This window comes from Penicillium lagena (assembly GCF_028827675.1).
Source record: "Penicillium lagena strain IBT 129212 chromosome Unknown utg000001l_segment0_segment0, whole genome shotgun sequence".
Lineage (NCBI taxonomy): Eukaryota > Fungi > Ascomycota > Eurotiomycetes > Eurotiales > Aspergillaceae > Penicillium > Penicillium lagena.
Window position 1 is genome coordinate 1,693,925 of NW_026623222.1, and position 23,750 is coordinate 1,717,674.

Sequence of the window (23,750 nt, forward strand, 5' to 3'; positions counted from 1 at the left end):
ATCTCCCCGACTGACGCAATCTCGATCCGGCCAACTTATCGACATCCTCACTTCCTCATTGAATGGGCATAGAGACCTCCCCCGATGTCGAGGAATCGACAGAACCTCCTATATGTCCTTGTACGGGACATCTTCAATATCAACATACAAATGTAGCTTCCAACAGCGTAGAAGCCCAATCTTCCGTTGTGAACGAGAAATCCAATAAACCCACGAATGAGAAACCCACGTCCATCCAACCGGCGAAGGAGAATCTCGAAGAAAATGCCCATTTCATCAGCCCCTCCCACCTATCTGTTCTTCTTCAGACAGACGTGCGGTATGTCCAGGGCGTGACGGCCATCGCAATTTACTTCTCACCAGATCCGATTTAGTTATGGACTTTCCAGCGCCGAAGCGGCCGCGCGCCTCGAGCGGGATGGCCCAAATACGATGGGGGAGATGGAGAGTGTCTCCGTCTGGGGGATACTGCTGAGACAGGTATCCAATAGCTTGACTTTGGTAAGGACTGGTTGCGGAGGTCCTTCATAACCTGGACTAATCAAGGCAGGTCTTACTTCTTACAATGGGTTTGTCTTATGGCATACACGATTATATCGAAGGCGGAGTTATCACCGCCGTCATTGTTCTCAATATAGTCGTGGGGTAAATAGCTTCAATGATTCTTCCCTGGATCATGTATAACTAATACCGGGTCAGGTTCGTACAAGATTACCGAGCAGAGAAAGACATCCTCTCCCTCCACTGTCTGTCGGCACCGATATGCAAGGCCATCCGCGACAACCGTGTAATCTCTGTGAAAGCAGAGTCACTAGTCGTCGGCGACATCGTTCAACTAGCAGTTGGGGATATTGTACCGGCTGACCTACGTCTATTCGATGGCATGAATGCATCAATGGACGAAGCTCTTCTCACTGGTGAATCTCTTCCCGTCTTGAAAACCCCACATATAACTTTGGTTGCCCCGGACATACCAATTGGCGATAGAACAAACATGGCATACTCAGGCTGCAGCACGACCCAAGGTCGAGCAATGGGAATTGTCACTGCAACTGGGATGCAAACTGAAGTTGGGAAGATTGCTCAATTACTTCAGGATAAGGGAAGTGACGACAGCGCAAATTCATTCGCTCGTCTAGCTCTACGGATGAAATCTTCTGCTATGAACATTTTAGGTCTGGTGGGTACTCCCTTGCAAGTGAAACTGAGCAAGTTTGCCTTGCTGCTTTTTGGTCTTGCCATTCTTCTGGCCATTATTGTCTTTTCTGTCAATAAATGGAATGTTCAAGGAGAGGTACTTATATACGGCATCTGTGTTGCTGTTGCTGTCATCCCGGAGTCCTTGATCGCGGTTCTCACCATCACCATGGCTGTGGGCACCAAGGCAATGGCCAAGGGCAATGTCATCGTCCGCAAGTTGCAGTGCCTCGAGGCCGTCGGAGGTGTCACCAATATCTGTTCCGACAAAACTGGCACTCTCACTCAGGGAAAGATGATCGCTCGATGTGCTTGGATTCCAAATGTGGGTACTATGACAGTGCGGGAAACAACTAATCCATTTGACCCAACAAACGGCCTGGTACAACTCGATGGAATTGAGTGGGACTCGAGTCAGCCAATCGAGCAGCACCCTGCGCTACATGTCTTCTTCTCTGCAATAGCTCTCTGCAACCTATCAACCGTGCATCAAGCCAATAAAACATGGACTGCTGTCGGCGAGCCTACAGAAATTGCCCTTCACATTTTGGCCATGCGCTTTGACTTCGGAAAGAATGTGATCCTTGCAAAGCGCAAACTGGACCTTCATACAGAATACCCATTTGACTCCGCCATTAAGAAAATGACGGTCATTTACACTAATTCCACTGATAAGGTCAATGAAATCTACACCAAGGGTGCACCAGAAGCAGTTCTTCCCCATGTCTCAGCCAGCGAGGAGGAGATGAGCATCATGAAAGAAGCTGCCGATCGAATGGCAGGCGAAGGCCTGCGAGTTTTATGCGTTGCCCACAAAACAGTTCCCATGGGTGACACCTCTGAAATCTCACCCCGAGGCTCAGGCGAGTCAAACTTGCAGTTTGCGGGCTTTGTTGGACTTTATGATCCACCGCGAATTGAAACAGCAGCAGCAGTTCGCAAATGTCAAATGGCAGGCATTGCAGTGCACATGCTGACAGGCGACCATATCAAAACCGCCACCGCTATCGCATCGGAAGTAGGAATCCTCGATCGTCTGGATACTTCTGTGAAATGCAGAAAATTGGTCATGTCGGCCGATGAGTTTGATAAACTTTCCGATCCTGACATCGACAGTATGGAGGAGCTACCTCTGGTAGTCGCACGATGCAGTCCCGCAACAAAGGTCCGCATGGTCGAGGCAATGCATCGGCGGCGGGCCTTTTGTGTTATGACTGGAGACGGTGTCAATGATTCTCCTGCTTTGAAAAGGGCAGATGTTGGTATCGCAATGGGCAAGAATGGCAGCGATGTCGCGAAGGAAGCGGCAGATATGGTTCTGACCGATGATAATTTTGCCTCGATTGTCAAAGCTGTCGAGGAAGGAAGACGGTTGTTTGATAACATTCAAAAGGCAAGCCATATTTTTGTTGTAGATGAATAAACCCCAACTAACTAGCAACGCAGTTCCTCATGCACCTTCTCATTTCAAACATTGCCCAGGTCATCCTCCTTCTGATTGCCCTAGCATTCAAAGACACAAGCGGCAGCTCCGTCTTTCCACTTTCGCCGCTCGAAATCCTATGGGCCAACCTGGTCACATCGTCCTTCCTGGCCGTCGGCCTCGGCCTAGAAGAAGCCCAACCAGACATCATGTACAGACCACCACACAACCTCCGCGTAGGCGTCTTTACCCGCGAGTTGATAGTAGACAAGATGATCTACGGCACATTCATGGGCTCGCTCTGCCTCATCTCATTCATCTGCGTCATCTACGCCGCCGGTGTCGGATCCTCCGATTTAGGTGAGGGATGCAACCAGGCATACAACCCAACCTGCCACGCAGTCTTCCGTGCCCGAGCTACGACGTTCGCAACATTGACATTTCTGCTACTCGTCACGGCCTGGGAAGTCAAACACTTCTCCCGATCCCTTTTCAATATGGATCCCATCCGGTCTCCGCAGGCCCTGTCCGTATTCCCAACAGTCTGGCGCAACCGCTTCCTCTTCTGCGCCGTCATGGCTGGATTCGTCATTGTATTCCCGGTTATCTATCTCCCTGTGATAAATGAGCTTGTGTTCAAGCATCATGCTATAACGTGGGAATGGGGTATTGTCGTCGGCTGCACAGCTGTGTATCTGCTTGGTGTTGAGAGCTGGAAGGCCGTTAAGCGGGCGCTTCGGATCGGGAGTGGGAAGCATGGTACTTTGACCCTGGAGGATGCGGAGTTCCGGGCCGGGTTGGCTATGTCGACACCTTCGTCGATGAGCGCTAATGCCAGTGTCGAGATGAAATGATTCTATTGTTCTTTTTTATTGGGTCACCGCGGTTCAACGTCGGGGTAGATTGTGCCTGCATAGCTGGTATCAGTGTCCAACACGCTGATATTTTTTCTTATTTCCTATGTTTGTTCTACTCCAGAATGTCAGTGTGATTGAAACCGATAATATGTGCCGTCAAGTTCTCAAGAAGAGCATGAGTAATCGATGGAAAAGTTGAGGATGCTAGAAAACCTACAACGCCAGAGTTTCATGGATTCAATTCGAGCACAGGCGAAGACAGGAGCATATACCGTTTCTGTCCTTACAGAGATAAGACCTTCCTGCAGACTATACATGCCGTAATTACCCTGATTGTCTAGAGGCATGAAGTTCCTAACTGGGATTGCTAGATCGGCGCGCCGAACTGAGCGCCATTGTTTGTATCATCTGCAATCGGGGTTGCACAATGAGGCCACATCTAAGTAACGGAAAATCAATCTTGGACTTATACATGATCTATCTAGTGCAGTCTTACAACGATCTGCAATCCGTAATACCAACACCCAGATGAACTAAGCCCCCTAGTCTGTGAAGCGTCGTGCTACCCGCCAGCTGCACCTCATCAAAACATCTGCCTCTATAAATCCCCTCCCCATTCGTATATAACCCTAACCACGGTGTTCGCCATAAATCCCCTCTATATTCTCTCCTATAACCCTCCCAATATCTCAATCCGAATCTATTACCCTCAACTATTAAACTACCTTCTTCGCCTACCGATAGCTCTATGCCTATCTTTTGCCTTCACAATTCGATGCCCTTTTGTCCCCTGATTGTTCTTAGTACAATCTCTTTACTATCCTAATCTATGCTCTAATACTTACCTCATTCGTACTAATCTTATACTATAACCTCTTCAACCTTCCTATATCATTGATACCCATACCTATTGGATTCTCTATGTCCCTCCTAGGCATGATCTGCTAAGCAATTCACAGACAGGTGTTGCAATACATCAATACTTGTCATACCGCCATTACAGGACTATTAACATGTTCCTTATCGACGCTGCGGTCTAAGCTATCAGATTGTAAGGATGAGATAATGGGCGCGTGGTGGTCACACCGTAGGTAAGCGCTGCACTAGAAGGATTTTGGGGATTTATTCGACCGTGGCATTTTCTACTTCGCAAAGACAAAGACAAAAAGAGTACAATAAATAGAGAAAGGAAGGCTAAGTTACTACCAGCAATTGAGAAGACTTCTGGACTCTGGCGTTGTTCCCGGGGACTCGGCTTCGCCACAACAGTTGAGCGAAGACCGGTCTATGCAAGCAGGCGAAAATCTTACATATGCACCTATACTTAAGCGCTGAGAGCTAGCGCGGCGCCTCGCTGCTTTTTTTTTGCACGAGGACGCTCGAGCCCGCTACACAGTTCCATTATTCTTCAGCCACATCCGACACACCAGCGCACGTGTTCTTCAAGAGCAGAACCGCGGTATCGTGGGCGTTCAGCGTAGTCTTAATACTGCCCTTTTTGCAGCCCATGTTCCTCCCTGTCCACGCGTCGATGACGCGGTATGAGTTCTCCGTCAAACCTGGAATCTCGGAAAAGTCGGCCGTCATAGTTCGCGTCGTATTGAGTGAGTTGAACATGGCCACCATAATACCTTTAGACGATTGCCCGGACCAGAATTCAGCCGGATTGGTGGAATTATAGGTCCAGTTGGGGTTGACGCCCCATTTATACGGAGTCGCTGGCTTCCCGTAAATCGGATCTTGATTGAACGCGATCAAATGCTTATTCTGCAGGATATCGATGTTGGCCTGGCTGAGTTGGGTGATATCAGTTCCTATCAAGAGCGGTGCTTTCATCAGTGCCCATAGGGCAAAGTGAGTTCGAGTTTCCTCGACTGTCAGATCGCCGTTGCCGACCTCGAGCATGTCCGGGTCGTTATGCCCCGTGAAATCGGTGTAATCGCCAAGGAAAGAATTCATGTTGAGGATGCGAGTAACATCTCCCCAGGTTGCTGCTGACACTTAGCTATGTGCGAACAATTAGATATAAACAGGCGCATACGCTGGATATCGTTGGACATTCTCCATGAGTTGCCGGTCTCATTTGCCCATGTCCAAGGCTCATCAGTACCCCAGTCGCACAAGCTGAATAGTATCGACCGATTCTGGCTCAAAAGCGCGTTGCCCATGACACGATAACGTAGTGCAGTGTAGGACTGGCTGTAATTTCGCCCGTCTGTGGGCCACGCAGAGTCGCAGATCGGCATCATTGTGGCAGCACCATTCTGTTCGGTGTCGTTGGTGCAAGTCCCATTCACCAAGTTCGTGGCGAAAGTGGGATCAGCGTTGCAAGAATAGCACGTATCGTCATAAAACTCGGGAACCCCGCAGCTGGACAACTCGGTTAGCCAATGTCTCAAGCTCGCATTTATTGGCTCCTCAAATTGTGCCATTACACTACGCGTACGTACTTGTCATATTTGAGGTAGTCGATGCCCCATTCGGCAAACGTAGTCGCATCGATCATTTCATAATCAAGACTTGCCGGATACCCACCACAGGTAGTATAGCCTGCGCTAGAGTAGATTCCAGCCTTCAAACCCAACGCGTGAATCTTGTCTACAAGCCCGTTGATACCATCCGGGAACTTTGACAGATCTGGTCGAATTCGGTTGGTGACATTGTCTCGGCCATTCTTCATTGACCAACAGTCATCAAGCACAACGTAATTGTAACCGGCGTTCTGAAAGCCTTTGTTGGCGATGTCGTTGGCTGCCTGCAACATCTTGGTTTCATTCACATCGCAATGATACGCATTCTATGGTCTGTAAGCTTTGCGGATCTGATAGCTAGGGATGTGACAGAGAGGCAACACACCCAGCTGTTCCATCCCATAGCCGGGAGTCGACCTGTGCCGTCATTGTGAGCAAGGCCTAGTACGGCCGGGATGGCTGACAGAGCGAGAGCGAGCGCGCTTAATGGACCCATGTCAAGTGATCGCAATGAGCGCGAAGGACATAGACGCAATTGTGCAATTGAGATCAACCAGGTTGCCCAAGTCAAGCAAGATCAGATGAAAGAAAAGTGAGGCCAGAGCGAGGTTGAAGCGACGACAAGGTCAATTGAACTGATTGCTGTGATTCATATCTATTTTGCAAAGGATTTTGGTCTGTATTTATGCCTAGTCAGGAGGCCAGAGAGAATTCTGTCGATCAGAAGCTACCATCGGATATTTCGAATTCGGTCCGGAGTGTGCCCATTATTACTCCGCACCTGGCGTGTCATTCTCTTGAGGGGCGTCGATCTCAATTTAATTTGAGCGCCTTTAGGATTAAAGCGGGGAAGGGGCTTTCGTTTGCAATCGAAACCTCCTATGGATCCCAAACTAGGACAGGAAATATAAGTGCATGCCATCCATCCCCTTTGAAGACAATGCGAGAAAAACCGACACATGCTTCTTCTCGATTCTCTTAAGAAAATACACTAGCGATGCGGGTTTTTACCACGCTCTCTCTTGGCCTGGCAGCTTTTCGCCCATGCAAGGTCAGCTCTGGCAGATTCCTTCGCGTACAATGCAACCAGTTTCCTCCTTTGGTTCTATCAACAATGTTCGGCCTGGTGCTTCGAAGCGTCGAAGAACCGAGACTCCCCCAGGCAACACCAGTTCGGAAGATGAGTCGAAATATGAAGCGGTGGAGAGAGACAGCAAGTGGGGCCGCATTGATGATAATGATTATAGCCCGAGTTCTTCGTTGACGCACTCAGATAGATAACTGTCTTATAATATAGTGTTTTATCCTGAATCGAAGAGGGCCTGCTTGGAAAGCAAATTTAGATGCCAAATAATTACAGTACATCTAATCGTCGATTTATCACGCCTGCAGGAGCAAGCCACCTCACGAATTTAGCGATAATCATACCTGCAACAACAATGTGTTGAGAAATGACTCACCATTTATGATCGTGAACCATGAAAGGTCCGTCAATATTGCTCTGTAAAGACGATTGAATCAAAATAAGGGTGGTTATTCAAGGCTAGCCGACCCCATGGAGATGAGAGAAGAGTAATGCTGTTGAACAATGTCTAATAAGGCACGCCGCCTCTTCCCGGTAACAGGGGTCATCGACGTTGCAACAGGCGGTCGGGCAGGAGCGAAGACCTGTAACGAAAACTTCGTACGGAAAGAATGAATGACTCCTTTCACAGCTCGGATCGCGGCAGTGCTGACACTCTTGGCCATAGGGACTGGCTTTTCCAAAATTTTGGCCAGCACGGTGGTTAGGTCGAGTGGGCAGTTCCTGAGAGTTTATCTTCCCATCGAGAAATGGATTCAGGATTAGAGATGTCTGTATGAGTTACGGAGTTTTCAAAAGACGGTACAAAGAAAAGCATACCAATGGAACGGGCCCGAGTTTCACGCACCCAGTACACCAGACTTTCCTCACTGCCCGCAGAAGATGATCATTCTTAACGTCGAAGAGCTTTCAGCCCAGAGAGAGACTTCGGGATACACTTGACATCAGCCTGCTCCCTATGAGCATAAAGAGCCGATGGTAAGTTGAAAAGCCCTCCTTTTGTCCGAGCTGTCCATGGGCCGCCTCATTATTGCTCGTGGCTGTGTTAGGCTTCTCGAATGTGTAGAAGCCACGGCAGTAAGGCGTAACCTATCCAATGTCAAGACTGCTCTCCCGGCTCCCAGAGAATTCCGTAACATTAGTCTTCATGATTGGGAAGCTAAGCGAGGCGAATGCAAGATCTATAAGAAATTCACAATAAATATCTTATGTACAAAAGTCTGGCAGGTAGGGGGAACCGGTTGAAAAGCAGAAGGGATGGAAATGTGGGAAAAGTTAAATAAAGAAAAAGCCAGGCTTGAGGGCTTACTATTTCAGGCTTCCACCCTATAGCCGGACAAAGCCCTGACAGTTTCTCCACAACGCAGTCAAGTATCACTGCGACATTCGTTATTGCTTTTGCCTCCTATGGCGGACGGTGTTAAAGACGATGTTGAAGACTCACTTTTGTCGCAGTTCAACACCAACCTTCAAGATTAAACACCATTGTAGACAACCCTTAAACAACCTGTTTAACTTCCTGTTTCTTCACTCATTGTGAATGGTTGACCGGAGTGGTCACAAGACCCTTAAACGCTTTCATTTCACAACACCTGTAACCTTAGTGTCCCTAAGATGTGGAGCGGTTGGCTTCGGTCACAAGTTCACAACATGCGCTAGTACTTGCGGAAAACCCGTTTGTACACTCTTAGGAGGCTTCTGATAGATGCGCCTAGTGGCAACAAAAGAAATCCTTAGTGGTTATATCTGAGCACCGATGGCTCCAGCTGCTCCATAACAGGGTACAGCAATAGATCTCCAGGCAATTTCATCTAATTTCCCTCGCCCTCGTATCCCTCTGAAGACACATGAGCAGGTTAGAGGGTTAGTAAGCATGACTATATTCTTAGGAGTATAATATGGCCTAGAAGATTGTCATCGTTTAATTGGAACGGAGATTTGTTATTGTTAGACCAGAATGGATACAACGAATTGAGCTAGAATGCTATAATTCGGAAATAAATCGATGATCAATAATTATAGAGTGTGTTTAAACCCTGATGTTTGTTACCACTTTGTTATCAGACAAACAATGAACATATATTCCAAAAATAAATAAGCAGAAAAAAAAAGGTGCAAAGTGTGACCAGTCGTAACGGAACTACGCATACAGAACCACGTATGACGGGACCGCTCTCTCGGGAACCCGTCATGCTGGCATCCACAATGCAGACTTCCATGACCCTGGTAACTCCGACATGATGCAAGGTTGAGGACTGCGTTTGAAGACTGCGTTTGACAGGTGACACAGGACATAGACTGTTGTAGATAAGTAGAGACTCTTCTTCGGTCTCTTCTTCCCTTTCTCAACTTGGATCTCCCGTCGACTACATACTCAAATTGAATTCTTTATTGATTTTCTTTCTTGATCTGACATCTGGTCACACAAAGAGGAATAATCGTAGGATGTTGAAAGGTTGATCAGCCAATTGAACAGACCTCACTCCACATTTACCACGACGGTTCCTAGGAGCAAACTCCCCAGGGTCCAACGTCGGTCACATGGATGACGCTAGGCCTGTTGTTGCAGAGAGAATGAGACTAGCAGGGAAAGGTCACAGCGCAAAACTATGGATCTTCAAACCGCTTCACCAATTGCTCCAGTTTTCAGCAGATTAAGGTGTTAGTAGATGATACTATATTCCTATGAGCATAACATGGCCCTAGAAGATTGATCGGTCATCGCAAATTAGTGGAAGGAGAATTTGGTCGTTGCTAGACCAGAATGTACACGATGAATTGAACCGGAAAGTTTCAACATTAAAGAGAATCGATATTCGACAATTGCAGGTAGGTGTATAAAAAGCCTAAGATCGTTTATTCACATTTTTAGCGGACGGACAATGATCATAGATTCGAAAAACCAGTGTAAACAGCTGTAGTACCGCAAGATGTTGAGGGATTAATATGTCTGTTGAACAGGACCCACCGCGCATTTCGCCACTGAGGTAAGAGGTGGGCCATAGGTCTAATAAGAGTCACATCGTTCATGCTAGTTTTTTGTTCATGGGAGAAATACGAGCGATGCAAAAGGGAAAATATTGCACAGGGACGAAACTAGCCGGGTGCACTTTATTGGGGGTATGCTTACTCAGGGCGCTCTTCCCCATGCTCAGGGTGGGCTCAGTGTCCGAATCAGGGCAATCAGTGAGTGGATCAGGCCGCTCAGGTGAGCAGTCAGTGAGCGCTCAGTGAGCGGACCGTTGTGATCATGTCATGCTCCGTGAGCAGATCCGGCCGCTCAGCGCCGTGCTCAGTTCTACTCAGGGAGCAAGCAGTGAGCACTAAAACGGAAAGAGCAAGCCAAGACTTGCCAGGCATTATCCGGTCTATATGTGTTTGGTGGTCAGGCGACCGCTCACCGCTAGAATTTACAAGTTAAAAGGCGCCCTTTCTGGTCTCCAAAGCTGTCATCTTCAGCGTCAATTCACAGGTCCTCTTATTGTATGCGTAAAGCGAAGACCTGTGACATTTTAGGGCTAATTTTGCTTCATTTAGTTTGCCGCCCGCTTATTCCTTCACGTACTCTCGGCTTCTCGGCCCAGAGACCCTGAAAGAAAGGTGTTCGAGGTTGTTGACGCTGGTGACCATTTCAGACTGCTGAAGGCTCGGCAACAGGTTCTTGGTGAGCACATAAGCGGGGAAGCTGCAGCAGCCAAGATCTGATTGGCTAGGTCTCGAGTCTGTCTTACACTCTGCAGAGTCTTTAGTAGTGATATTATGTTGTTATGATGTAAACGAAGACTACTTTAGCTAAATGTCTCACTTATACCTGAGTAAGACATGACTAGCAAGTGTTCGGCGGAGTATTTCCTATGTGTTCCTCTTGGACTGTTACATGCACTAGCCTATTTTAAGGAAACATAACAGAGTATGTAGCTACGAGAATACGAAGCTGAAGACTGAATGGTGTTGAAAAAGCTTTAAATACCTTCGTTCGCACCTTGCATTGATGCTCTTATTCCTCTCTCATTCGCAGCCCATCGCCCTCCAGACTACAAAAATCCCTATTCCAAGCTTCTCTTCTCTACCTCCAATAATCCACAAATCGCAAACATGCATATCTCTTCGCTTCTTCTGACCACCCTCGTCTCGGCGGCCATGGCCGCCCCTGCTACCAGCGTGTCAATGATGGCCGCCGGCCCTGAATGGACTATCGAGAACCTGAAGCGTGTCTGCAACGCCAAGGACACTTCGTGCACCTGGACCTTTAGCATCGAAGTCGGTTCGGCCGCCGCTGCTGCTACCGCTTGCACCTATGTTGTGAAGGGCACCGACGCCTCCGACGCTAACGGAGGGCCTGTTAATTGCGGCGACTATACTATCACTTCGGGCTGGAGCGGCCAGTTTGGTCCGGGCAATGGCTTCACTACCTTTTCCGTTGTCGACAACGTTAAACGCCAAATTATCTGGCCCGCTTACACCGACGTGCAGGTCCAGGGTGGCAAGGTCGTCAAGCCTAACCAGAGCTACGCTCCCGCTGCTCTCCCTTGATTGCGAGAACAACATGAGAAGGACGGGGAGGAAGGCTGAGATACAGACTGATCTGATGATAACAATAATATCCTTTTTGTACCTAAGTTCTGCTGTGAGGGAAGGGAATGGTGGACATAATAATATACGGGAATATCATGTTCTTCCTAATCGAGCAATTTGCTAGTAATAGAGCGGAAGTAGTTCTGACACCCCTGGTAGCTGTCTGTTTTTAATAGTACGTGAAATCTTCGTAGCCCGCATCCTGGTGAGTAACTGGTATCACCTGTTCTCACTGGCAGCAAGTTCTCTCCATTTGGACCTTAAGTCAGTTGTCGGACGATTCCTAGGAAAGGGGAATAGAGAAATCAAGCTGAGTTTAATTGAGATGAGAAGTCCGTTTGCAGGTCCAAATATGGTTATTTCTGTCCATGGTAGGCAACACAATGACTAGCTACTTGAATGTTTTACTTGTGGGGTATTAAATGTATAAATAGCGACGGGTAAAAAAAGGGGAGGGACTATTCAAGCGATTGGTTTCCGACTACCCGGCTGCGCCACGTCGGGTCCAGATTCTCGTATTATTGCACAGGAGCTTCTATCGCCGCCAGGTTGCCTTCTCAACAAACATACACAGCCACACGACACCGGTGGCATGGCAGATAAATTACTCGAGGAATATGTCTGAGATACTGACTTGGAATATCTCGTGACATCAAGGCATACCTAGTCCTATGGCCTCTCTTTCAGGTTGGTTGTTTGCAGATTTGTGCTACAGATAGCAGCTGACAAGCTTGTAAAAGATTCAAAGCCAAGGAGAGACTCCCACTTTCGTTTCCTCGCTTTACCTTTTGAGCTTCGAAGCAAGATAATCAAATATACCATCAGCTCTACATACTCTACACACGAGCTCGAGGAATGGCAACAGCTTCAACGCACTGCAAATCGCACAGGATGGGAGATAAAGCCGGAGGACTTCACCATCAGTTCGACTGGTCTCAAATGCCATTCTCTGACGTCGTTCAATTTTACTCTTGTGAATAAGCAACTTCGCCATGAGGCTCTCAGCATCATCTTTCGGAATGCGACTGTTTGCATTCATGTCCATATACCCAGATATGGACCATTCAGTACAATCCCGAAAGACATATCCAAAACTTATCGCATTCTTCGAGAGTATTCAATGCTACTGGAACTAGCACGCGATATCACCTTCATCGTTGATCCACAGCCTGTATACAGCCGGACGCTCGACCGTAAACTGGGCTCTGCCTTGAATGCAATACTTGGGTACAATAGAAGTGTTCTTTGGGCTCTTTTGTTGATCCTATGCATCGAAGTTCCACTTGCCGGTGTCGCTCAACTCGCTGCATGGATTTCTGGTATTGTGCCTTTTCAAGGGAAACGACACACTGATCTTCAAGCTCTTGTTGATCTTCTCGTGCAGGTGCCCAGGAACGGCACACATATGAAGATTATTGTATATCTGGAGCATTTGCATCTGCAAGATCTCGCAATTGTCCTCGGTTTACTGAACTTGCGATGTGGGCCCACCACGTTGGAGGAGGTTTGGGCTTCCTGGCACGGTGTAATGGAACTGCTGCTTACTAAAGAAGACTACGAAAAAAACTACAAGAATTTAGTGATGTCTGCTGCAGAGCAGGCTGGATGCACGGAAATTCTCAGTATTCCTCCGGCGTTTACCCTTGATGAGACCGCCTGGGGGGATGTTCGTGGCAGTCAGTGGATCGGGAGGAACCGAAGATCCTGGACGGAGAATAATAATATCGAGGTAGTAATAGAGTGATACTAGAATAGGAATCATCTGGTCCCAAAATCTCTCCGACACTGATACGAATTCTCCGACGCTTATAATTAGTCCTGTCCATCTTCTCACCTCAACCAACGACGAGGCCCCGTGCTAGGCTATCCCTCGCCAAAAGCCGAACAAATCGCCGGCTTTATTAATTTGACTCAGCGATCTGCTTTATCCATCCAGAATAGGCACTTAATTGTCGGGAAGTGCCCGCTATTAATCTACTTTTGGCAAGCCGCCAACTCCCCGACCGAAGCCAATACATCGTACTCCACCAAACAAGCATCTTGCAGCCACGTGCACGGCCTCTGAGGGGCCGAGCATCTATAGACCCCTGCTTGATGTATTGTATAAGAAGACCCTTCAAACATTTGATTCGGGTTACATTCTTGATTATCCTTTCATCTAATCTCCATTTTAGGTTGCTATTTTACGGGGTTGCCCACCATGCGCTTCCCGACGTGGTCAGCAACTGCAATTCTTGCTCTGTCCTATACCGCACAAGGACGTCGGTACCATGTAACTACTGGTCAGTCCGATGAAGATGTTGCTGCAGCTCTCAGGGCTCTTGGTCGTTCAAATCTGCGGCAACCTGGGTCGCTGCCATTCCCAGACCTGGAGCCTGGGACCGATACTATGCCAAACATCGAGCACATTGTCTTCTTGCAGCTTGAAAATCATTCCTTTGACAATATGCTGGGTATGCTTGGTCGCGGTGATGGCCTCAGTGTGGGATCGAACGGAGAAGTGCTGAACTCCAATCCTTATCCCAATGGATCCCTTCAGCACGCTTTCCCCATGCCCAACACCTGCCAGCTGTCGAGCCGACCGAGCCAGGAGTGGCTGGCAAGCCACAATGCTTATGATAATGGAACAAACACCGGATTCGTGAGCACACGCATTAGCTCTACCATCGATGAGATGGTGGGCGGTGTTGCTATGGGTTACTATACCTCGGACCATCTGCCATTCACATACAGTTTGGCAGAGCATTTCCCAATTGGAGATCGATTCTTTTGCTCCCTCTTAGCGCAGACATGGCCAAATCGGCGGTTCCTTATTGCTGGCACCCCGCGCGGGATCGTTGATGACAACGTCAATTTGACGGCAGGGTACGCTCCTGCTGGTACCATCTTCAACGAGTTGGACAAGTACGGCATCTCATGGAACAACTACGCTCCGGACTGCTGCTGGAGAGATATCAGCGGCAACACACCTGACTTCTTTGGCAAAAACAACTACGACACTGAAACCAAGCACCACAAGGATCTGCCCCAGTTTATGGTTGATGCGTTGGAAGGGAACCTGCCCGCTTTCAGCTTCATCGATCCAAACTATGCCAACCAGTCCCAAGAAAATCCTCAGAATGTTGTCAACGGAGAGGCGCTCCTGGCTGACGTGGTCAATTCTATCGGCCAGTCCCCTCTTTGGTCCAAGACCTTGTTCATCCTGAACTACGATGAGCATGGTGGGTATTATGACCATGTACCTCCACCACCAGCCCTGTTCCCCGACGAAGTTCCTCCGCATGTCCAGCCTGGGGAGTATCTATATGAAGGCTATGGCCGTCTTGGCTTTCGTGTGCCCGCCATAGTGGTCTCGCCATACGCAAAGGCTGGTAAATATGTGAGCAGTGTTGTCTACGATCAAACATCTGTGCTTGCCACCCTCCAGAGGAAGTGGAACCTCCCGGCTTTCACCTATCGGGATGCCAATGCCAATGATATGCTTGATTTCCTGGACCTCGATGCCCTAAAGCGCAAGGAACCAACTTTCACAAAGATGCCCGCTCTTGCTGCCCCTGGAAACACTACCGAGGCGCTCGCCTGTTCTACTACTGGAGCCGGTGTCATCCCCCCGCCTGGTACTGTTTCAGAACCCAAACGATCCCTACGGGTCTCGCATTGAGATGTCCAGAAAATGTCACTTCGATGTGGCATGGGCATCTTTGCTACTCTTGGAAATTAAACTTGTTCACTCATTAAGTTCTTGCGTGGGTTAGACATGGTCATCAGATTGTTTCAGGATATATATGACCACGCGCCCGGAACCTCCGATAATATTTTGTCTCAATTAAGAAATAAAAGTTTGATTAGAGTTGAATTCCATATCGCGTTTATTTATTTATTAAATAATGCGTCACAATAACTAACCAAATATACTGAACTTACGATGACGGGATCACGGAGGACTGGTGACAAATCGGATGGCCGGCCATCACTCCAACAAAGACCAATTTTTGCTTCGTAAAAGCCACACAACGCGTGCAGCAGCCCACTCTGCATAGATCTCGTCAAGAGTACCCTCGAGGCAAGTGTTGGTGCCATCAAAGATGGCTTCTATGAGGCAGATGCGCGACCAGAAGAATCGACTGCCAGTATTTCGATCCGCCAGACAGCCGTCGATTACTCCCGATAACCAGCGTTCGAAAGACATGGTTCGACAAGGACATTTATCTTTCAGGTCCATCCGCCCCTCAGATTGGAAATTGCGAAAAGGTACTACCAGCATATTATCCGATTTCTAGTGGAGACGAAAGATAGTATGTAGAAACATGAAATAGCTGAATTCAGACTGCCGCCCCCTGCGCGGAGTACTATTGCTTTTGAATACTCATTTTGAGATCCGACCGGAATATATCACCACTCAAGGAGTCTCCTCTACATTGTAGACCAGCTTCTCTCCGCTAACCTTGTCCATCTTGAGCAATTCCAATCCCTCCAGGACGCCCTTGAGTCCATCCTTTCCAACCTTGGGAGGGTGAACTTTGATCTTGCCATCGGCCAACAACGGCTCGACAACAGCCAAGAAGCTCTCCATGAAAGCCTTGTCCTCTGGTTTGGCCGGGATAGGCGTACTGCCAAACTCGAACGCCTCGCCGACGGAAGTGTATGCCAGGGTAAAACGGTCGTTGACATTTTGCCGGGCAATGTTCACGTTCAAGAGCGCGCTGTACTCGCCGCCCTCAGTGGATAGAGCATTGTCGCAGAATTTGGCACTAGCCTCGAGAGAGATGCAATCGAAGACAAGCTTGAGGTTGTTGTTGGTGTACTTCCGGATTTCATCAGCGGAGTTAGAGTCTTTGTAATCAAAGACGGCATCCGCGCCGAGCCGGCGGACTAGATCGAAGTTGTGCTTGGAGCAAGTCGTCAGGACCTTGTAACCGGACAACTTGGCGAACTGAATCGCGAGGGTACCAGTAGCAGTAGATCCACCGTAGATGAGAATAGGAGTCTGATCCTTGATTGGATCCGTAGGCAGTGCTAGCTTCAGGCTTTGATAGAGGCCCTGGCCGACAGTGCTAATACCGACACCGAGCGTGGCGGCTTCCTGGAAGCTTAGGTTGGCGGGGATTCTGATTGCAGTATCACCCTTGGCGACGATGTATTCGGCGAAAGCACCGTCTTCTGGCTGCACCGCGTTGCCGCCGTGCGCGAATCCGGCCACGCGGTCGCCCTTGCTGAATTTCTTGCGGACATCTTTTCCGACGGCTTCCACAACACCAGCATAGTCACAGCCGACCAGGACACCAGGAGGAGCTAGGAAAGCAACATGCTTCCAGTCTGTTGGGTTCAAGCCCACGCTCACGTTTTTGACGAGGAGATAATCGTCCCGGAGAGCAGGGATAGGTCTGTCAGTGACAAGATCTGCCTTCTTGGGTTCAGTAACGACAACGGCTTTTTGGGTAGGCATTTTGAGTAATTTTGACAGGACTGGTGAGTGTGACTGGTGTTTTCGACAGAGGATGGGGCACAGCTTAAATGCCCCTCAGTGCCTGTCGATGACAAATGCGATCTACAAGTCGATGACGACGAACTTCCACGCAATTCCTTCGTTAGCTACGGAGCTCGTAATTGTTTAATGGGCTATTCAAGATGTGGCCCATTGCTAAACTAACCCAACTTTTCCTAAGCAGACCCCTCAGGGATTACACTCGTGGCGGTTGGCTCTTGCCAATGCTGTCACACAACATGCGGGGCTTGCATATGACCGGGGTCATGTGCTGTGGCCTTAATAGTTTTCCGAATGCGGCAAGAAGCTCTCTATGGTGGGGTGGAGGAGAGGTTCAGCTTAGTTTAGCAAACTTCATGGTCTATCGCCTTGCTCGCAATTAGACAAAACTGGTCGGGCTGCTGCAATCGTTGCCTGGACGATAGTCTGTAGTTAGAGTTTTGAATACCAGTATTGCCAATCGCTTTTAGCCGAGGAGCATTGCCTGGTTAGTCAATGACGGCCACGGCCTCCGGAACAGGAGAGAGCAAGCAACATTGGGATTCGCCGTTTGATTGGAATATGCTTGCACCTGGGGGGTTGTTTACTTCAAAGTACAAGCATAATGTAATCTCAGCAGTGCTCAGCACTCATGGTCTATCATGATTTTACATACAGTCCTTATACCAAATCAAAGTACAAAAACAAACTAGACATGCTTCCCAATTCTAACCCCACTGGCAAAGTACCTTTTGTGAAAGCATGGCCGGTGAGTCCACATCATAGCACGTAACCTCGCTGGTATCCACATTATCGGTGCACTGCACATCAGAAGACCAGCCTGGGCAACTCAGCGTGCCGGGGCCATCACTTGCGCTATTGTACGAACAACCACTGATATCGTTGATGTCAAAGTCAAAGTCATCGCTGGTGGGGTACGGTACATTGTCCAGAGAGATATCCCCGCTGGCACTCCAGTCACCAGGGGAATCGCCGCACAGATCAGTGTTTGACCCAATATCTGGCGTGAATACCATCCACTCAGATGAAAACTCTTGAGTGAAGTAGGCTATCACTATCTGAGCAGTTGGTGACGGAGACGAGGCGGGCACAGTGCTAGAAGAGGACACTGGCAGCAACGGAGTCGAAGATGGAGGCACCACTACTGATGGGCGAGTTGATGAGGTAGTTGTCGAAGTGCTTGAAGAAGGGCGCCCAGGTGGGATAACAGGAGTCGAAGATGGAGGTACAACAATTGATGGGCGACTTGATGGACGACTTGATGGACGACTTGATGGACGACTTGATGGACGACTTGATGGATGACTTGACGGACGACTTGGAATGGTGCTTCCAGATGGAATAATAGAGGTCGAAGATTGAGGTACAACACTTGATGGGCGACTTGATGGACGAATTGACGAGGTACTTGTCGAAGTCCTTGAGGAAGGGCTTCCAGATGGAATAATAGGGGTGGAAGGAGAAGGCACAACAGTCGATGGGCGACTTAACGAGGTGCTTGAAGAAGTGCTTCCAGACGGGATAATAGGAGTTGAAGAATGAGGAGCAGAAGAGCTAGAACCGGAACTTCCTGTGCCACCACCAGTCGGAATAGGAGGCCCTGGTGCACCTGGAGTCTCCTTAGGACAGTCCCGTTTCTGGTTGCTACTCCCACCGACCAGAGGAACCTTTTGATCGTCCCAAGCATACCAGTATTTCTGGTACACATAGATGGGCCTCATCTCAAGCCAAAATCTCTCTATAGCCTGTTGTTGCGGGCATCCACCGGGGGCATCGGGCCGGGCTTGGACAGGATCATATTGAAAAAGACCCTTTCCGATAGGAGACAAGACATCGTCACCACCGCTGCGATGATAGGCAATCTGAATTGGGGGCTGTGTTGTACCCAAAATGCTGTGTACCTTTTCCAGAAGCAAGTCAATCTTGTCGTTATATCCCTTGTCATAATCATCTCTCCCTGAACTGCCGGGCCTTACGACGAAGGCAGCCGTTCGATACAACTTGGGGTCAAATGGCTTGCCCGCTCCAGCATATTGGGTCAAACTGGGAATATCCGGTGTTCCGTTTTCAAGTTGGTCGAGAACTTCCCGCTTGAACGTTTCATCTGACCCAACTTGCCAGTTTCCTGGACTGAATGAAGGTGCTTCCCAGTGATGAGTCATGTACACGCCTTTCTGCGACATCACAACCACGGAAGTACATCCCCACAGACCCCTGACGGCCATGTTGAAGGCTGTTTTCGCTAGTGGCTCGAATAGTCCAGTGGAGAATTGCGTATTATCCCGATCTCCAAGTGGAACCCATTTCGCAAATAGGTACTGATCCACCAAGAACTCCCCGGTGTTCCCGTTGAATTTAGGATCATCTGGTGAAACTAGCACGCGCTTGGCCAAACTGTTCTCTCCTCTCTTGCTCAGTGAGGTAGGGAGAGCTGTTGACAGGCAAGCAGCACAGCCGGCACCGCATTGCTTCATACCGCCAGAGCTACTGCTTGGAGTTGATGTCGCGACAGTTGTAGTCGACGTAAATGCTGTGACGCTGCATCCAGTCACTGTTCGGGTGGACGTCGAACACGATACTGCTTCTTGCCTCTTGCGTCCGGGTGCTAATGTGGTATAGCATTTCACATATACATCATCAGTTGTTGTGGCCGAGCACGGCGTTGAAGTGGAGGATTGTGTTGAAGTAGACGACGTTGTTGATGTAGTGGAGGATGTAGTGGAGGATGTAGACGATGTTTCAGACGAGCCTGACTGAGACGAAGAATGCTCATCGTCGTCGTCTGTGTCCTCGGTGATGTCAGAAAGCGTGGAGGTGATAGCTTTTAGATTATTGAAGTCGTCGTCGGTACCATCTTCGATCTCCGACTTCACTTGATCGACGTTGTCTTTGATACAAGAAACAGTGTTCACCAAGTCCGCAAGCGGATTAACGCTCACTTTGCCGCACCCGCCCTGAGAATGAGGATCTATCTCACCCACCAGATTCTATATTGGGTTAGTTTTAATCTCTATCATCCAGACGATCAACAGGAATTATTACCTCAATATCTGGCTTGATTTTATTGATCTCGTCAATTGCCTTTTCGGCTTTATCATCATCAGGCTCATCCGTAAGTAGTTTGATAAGCGGGATAAGCGTCACATAGATCTCGTTCTGAAGCGAACTGACACTCGAGGTTGCCTGAGGACTGTCCGTGTTCAGCGTGATGGGGAATAAGGGACTCGTCTTCGAAGAAGCAACCACGGCCGTCAGCGTGGTGCTTAGCTCCGTAATAACCTCAGTTGAGCTTTCGGGAACAACCGTGAAACTTGACGGTGGCCCAGAACCTCCACCGCCGGTAGAGCCTGAAGACCCTGGTGTAAGGGAACTTCCAGTACCTGGCGTAGATGCAGCAGAACTTGGCCAGGTAGACCTTCCGGGGGTTGGGGTAAATAGGGACCTTGACGATGGCGTGGATCTCGGCGTGAAACTTGTAGAGGACGAGTTATTGGTGCTGCTGGACAAGGGCTTCAAGTGCTCAATTCTTTCCCGTGGATCAACAGCGCCCTCAGCTCCGGGAAATACCAAGATCACCAATAGCCCCAAAATAGTAAGCCAGTGCCTAACCTGGATTTGTCGCATGGTGGATGATACTTTTAGATATCCAGAACAAAACAAGGAATGGAACGAAACAGGAGAAGAGAATGTGTTTAAGCTGGTTAAAAACTTGAATACTCGGGTTTCCGTTCGACTTTTAAATATTCTTCTCTCTTTATCTAGAAGATATTCCTTAAGATACTAAATCTGAGAGGCGAGGCTATAGTGGATTAGGATGCGTTTCAAGGCACCGTTTGAGTCAGAACATCCCCTGAAAATCATCTCGCCAATATGAAATGATAGGACCAAGTAGGGCATGGTGGGGTAGCAATGTAGCAATGCCTAATTAGTATGAATGAGGCATGCTCAAGGCGAAGAATCCTTGGAAGAGCTAATCTGCCTCATGCAGAATTGTGCATGATCGACTTCCGCCGGATTAAAAATAAAGTGGCGAGGAGGCAATAAAAGCCACTCCTAACCAAAAACTCAAAATTCGGATCATCATGTACGAAACTGGCTATTAGTGGAGGAACGCTAAGTGGCTAGCAGAGGGATAATTTAAACCGACCAATAAAGTAAACCTTCATAGTTGGAATAAGGATGGCCCCCACAGGATGTGCGCATTATCCTAACCCCCCTTTGTATGTAAGGCGTCCACATTTTCCTAGAACAGATCGGCCTGATACATGATCGTAGAAGTGTGCCTTGCTAATTTTCCACTTGAAGGAGTTCAACTTTGAGCAATCGCAAACCTCTCATTCTTGAGATTTAATATCTGCAAAACCAGTCGTTACTTTGATGAAATATGGCGACGCTCTTGGATTCAATTCCTGCGAATGTGCGAGCTGCTTTTTTTGAAGCATGTTCTACCGGTGACATGAATAATGTTGTTCAGACTGTTGAGAGTCAGGGCTATGTGGCCGAGCTTCTTCGATTCGGCCTACTACGTGCCGCTAGCGGAGGTCAGCAAGAAGTGGCTAAGTTTCTTTTGTCTAAAGGCGCGCAAGTCGACAGGGCGGCCAGTCTTGCGGCCACCAAATGCGATAAGCAAACTCTAGGGCTTTTTCAGGCATACCTAGACTATGGATGGGACGTCAACGAGGGAACACTCTTTGGTCAGAGCATCCTGTGGTATGTGAGCCCATCTGAGCAATTTTCTTCCTCCTTTTCTTCTCGCTCGCACATATCTTCAGTCTCGGAATTAGCCCGAGATCAGAGATCTTATTCCTGAGGTTGCGGCGGTTTTCTGACGTTACATAACTAGTCTTGTTGTGGAGGATGAAGAGCTTGTTCGGTGGCTTCTCGACCATGGGGCTGATCCGAACAGAGGAGCACATCTATTGGCCTCTGATGCAAAGGCCGAAAGTGATCACTATTCTGGGGAGGCTCTTAATGCCGCTGCCGCACAATCTGACGTGTCTGTGGTTGATCTCCTTTTGGAAAGAGGTGCGTGTCTCGAATACAGTACACCCCTACATTCTGCAGCTGCTTCTACAAAAAGGCCAGATGAGGACCGTATTCCAATGATGGCCCGGCTGCTGGAATTAGGTGTTGATATCGACGGTCTAGATGATATTCGGGGTCCTTTAAAGATCGGAACACCATTACATTGTGCTGCCAGATTTGGTCATACAAAGAGGGTACAATACCTGCTTGGCCATGGTGCGGATCCGTACCGAAAGGGACTGGATAGTCTTCTCAGAGAGGCAGAGCCATTTGGCGAGGTCAGCGCAGTTATTGAGGATTGCGCCCACCCCGCAGATAAGCTATCGAGCAATATGTCCAGTAGAAGAGAAATGCTAGAAAGATAGAACGATCTAAATTTAATTGTGGTACAATGTTTGGCTACTACTAGGAGAAACGCAAGGGATGGTGCCGGAATATACCTTCCATCATATGCACAGAGTATGTACTATCAGGTATCACCGCTCATCTGTGGGACCCCGCATCTCTCACGAATCAAAAGTCGGTCTGAAGGCCGATGCCTCCTGCGGTGAGCAACTGACAGACAAAATTTCTCCGGATCATCGCCTCTGTCAGTCAAGGCACAAGCATTCAATCCAATTGTTTACAGCCTAACAAAGCTAAACTGGTCCGGCGACGGCTGCTGCCGCGCATTCCCAACCAATTTGACTCGGAAAACGGCCCCTGACACATTCTTTCACGATCACCCCGCCCCCAGTCCGACCGCATCAGCACAATTCACGATGCGAGTACTTTGTCTGCACGGAAAAGGCACCAGTGGTACTATTTTCAAGTCTCAAACGTGTATGCTCCATCTGAAATTCCAGTGCCGCCACGTCTAATCCTGATGTCCCGCAGCCTCCTTCCGTGCCCATCTTTCCGATGAAGACCTAGAGTTTGACTGGGTGGACGGACCATATCCAACCGGCCCAGCTGCAGGCGTTGATCTCTTCTACGGGCCTCCATACTTTTCACTCAGCGACGGTACCTCATTGGAAGCTATTCGCTCGAGCTACACCTGGCTATCCGAGTATATTGCCAAGAACGGCCCGTATGATGCAGCACTCATGTTCTCACAAGGCTGCTGGCTTGGATCGAGCGCACTTCTCTTGCACCAGGAAGAGACCCCGGATCTCCCACCGCCTTTCAAGGCCGCCATCTTTATCTGCGGTGGTCCTTCTTTGACTGTTCTCGAAGAGCTGGGATTTCATGTCTCCGCGAAAGCTCTCGAGCGGGATGATGCTTCGCGGCTTGCTTTAGACTCACAGGCCGACTCTTCTGCTATTCAGAGACACGGTGTAGGCCGCTGGACCGGCCTGAGTTCACTCAGTGCTGGTGTCTCTGTGGAGGAATTACAGAAAGAGATCACCTGCCCGTTTCGCATTTCTGTTCCAACAGTGCATGTCTACGGATCCAAAGACCCGCGCTATGCCTCTGGCGTACACCTTTCTGGTATATGCGACCCAGAGAAGCGTCGGGATTTTGATCATGGCGGCGGTCATGAGATTCCTAGGACAGACTTTGTGAGTAGAACTATTGCAGAGTCGATTCGTTGGGCCATTGCACAGGGAACTGCTGAAAAGTAGTGGTCTCTTATAGGACCAATTCGACGTTG

The 23,750-nt window shown here is 48.7% G+C and overlaps 9 protein-coding genes across 9 annotated transcripts; 6 read left to right on the forward strand and 3 right to left on the reverse strand.

Annotated features, from left to right (window-relative positions):
- Positions 1 to 62: 62 nt before the first annotated feature.
- On the forward strand, positions 63 to 3,474 carry N7510_000754 (putative potassium/sodium P-type ATPase; the record flags this gene model as incomplete). Its single annotated transcript, XM_056972683.1, has 5 exons — positions 63 to 319; positions 375 to 501; positions 551 to 645; positions 700 to 2,605; positions 2,644 to 3,474. 5 exons carry the CDS (start codon positions 63 to 65, stop codon positions 3,472 to 3,474), a joined length of 3,216 nt encoding a protein of 1,071 aa, XP_056837800.1.
- A 1,404-nt stretch (positions 3,475 to 4,878) lies between these two features.
- N7510_000755 (glycoside hydrolase family 27 protein) lies at positions 4,879 to 6,444 on the reverse strand (the record flags this gene model as incomplete). Its single annotated transcript, XM_056972684.1, has 4 exons — positions 4,879 to 5,468; positions 5,519 to 5,847; positions 5,928 to 6,274; positions 6,334 to 6,444. 4 exons carry the CDS (start codon positions 6,442 to 6,444, stop codon positions 4,879 to 4,881), a joined length of 1,377 nt encoding a protein of 458 aa, XP_056837801.1.
- A 4,683-nt stretch (positions 6,445 to 11,127) lies between these two features.
- N7510_000756 (uncharacterized protein) lies at positions 11,128 to 11,565 on the forward strand (the record flags this gene model as incomplete). The annotated part of the gene is made up of 1 exon (XM_056972685.1): positions 11,128 to 11,565. The coding sequence occupies one exon, from the start codon at positions 11,128 to 11,130 to the stop codon at positions 11,563 to 11,565; it is 438 nt and encodes a 145-aa protein (XP_056837802.1).
- A 1,162-nt stretch (positions 11,566 to 12,727) lies between these two features.
- On the forward strand, positions 12,728 to 13,351 carry N7510_000757 (uncharacterized protein; the record flags this gene model as incomplete). The annotated part of the gene is made up of 1 exon (XM_056972686.1): positions 12,728 to 13,351. One exon carries the CDS (start codon positions 12,728 to 12,730, stop codon positions 13,349 to 13,351), a length of 624 nt encoding a protein of 207 aa, XP_056837803.1.
- Positions 13,352 to 13,807: 456 nt separating this feature from the next.
- N7510_000758 (alkaline phosphatase family protein) lies at positions 13,808 to 15,268 on the forward strand (the record flags this gene model as incomplete). Its single annotated transcript, XM_056972687.1, has 1 exon — positions 13,808 to 15,268. One exon carries the CDS (start codon positions 13,808 to 13,810, stop codon positions 15,266 to 15,268), a length of 1,461 nt encoding a protein of 486 aa, XP_056837804.1.
- A 738-nt stretch (positions 15,269 to 16,006) lies between these two features.
- N7510_000759 (zinc-binding alcohol dehydrogenase family protein) lies at positions 16,007 to 17,053 on the reverse strand (the record flags this gene model as incomplete). Its single annotated transcript, XM_056972688.1, has 1 exon — positions 16,007 to 17,053. One exon carries the CDS (start codon positions 17,051 to 17,053, stop codon positions 16,007 to 16,009), a length of 1,047 nt encoding a protein of 348 aa, XP_056837805.1.
- Positions 17,054 to 17,799: 746 nt separating this feature from the next.
- N7510_000760 (uncharacterized protein) lies at positions 17,800 to 19,566 on the reverse strand (the record flags this gene model as incomplete). Its single annotated transcript, XM_056972689.1, has 1 exon — positions 17,800 to 19,566. The coding sequence occupies one exon, from the start codon at positions 19,564 to 19,566 to the stop codon at positions 17,800 to 17,802; it is 1,767 nt and encodes a 588-aa protein (XP_056837806.1).
- Positions 19,567 to 20,300: 734 nt separating this feature from the next.
- Positions 20,301 to 22,482, forward strand: N7510_000761 (ankyrin repeat domain-containing protein; the record flags this gene model as incomplete). The annotated part of the gene is made up of 4 exons (XM_056972690.1): positions 20,301 to 20,684; positions 21,567 to 21,802; positions 21,936 to 22,117; positions 22,178 to 22,482. The coding sequence occupies 4 exons, from the start codon at positions 20,301 to 20,303 to the stop codon at positions 22,480 to 22,482; spliced, it is 1,107 nt and encodes a 368-aa protein (XP_056837807.1).
- A 396-nt stretch (positions 22,483 to 22,878) lies between these two features.
- N7510_000762 (putative EF-hand calcium-binding domain protein) lies at positions 22,879 to 23,721 on the forward strand (the record flags this gene model as incomplete). The annotated part of the gene is made up of 2 exons (XM_056972691.1): positions 22,879 to 22,939; positions 22,994 to 23,721. The coding sequence occupies 2 exons, from the start codon at positions 22,879 to 22,881 to the stop codon at positions 23,719 to 23,721; spliced, it is 789 nt and encodes a 262-aa protein (XP_056837808.1).
- Between the last annotated feature and the right edge of the window lie 29 nt (positions 23,722 to 23,750).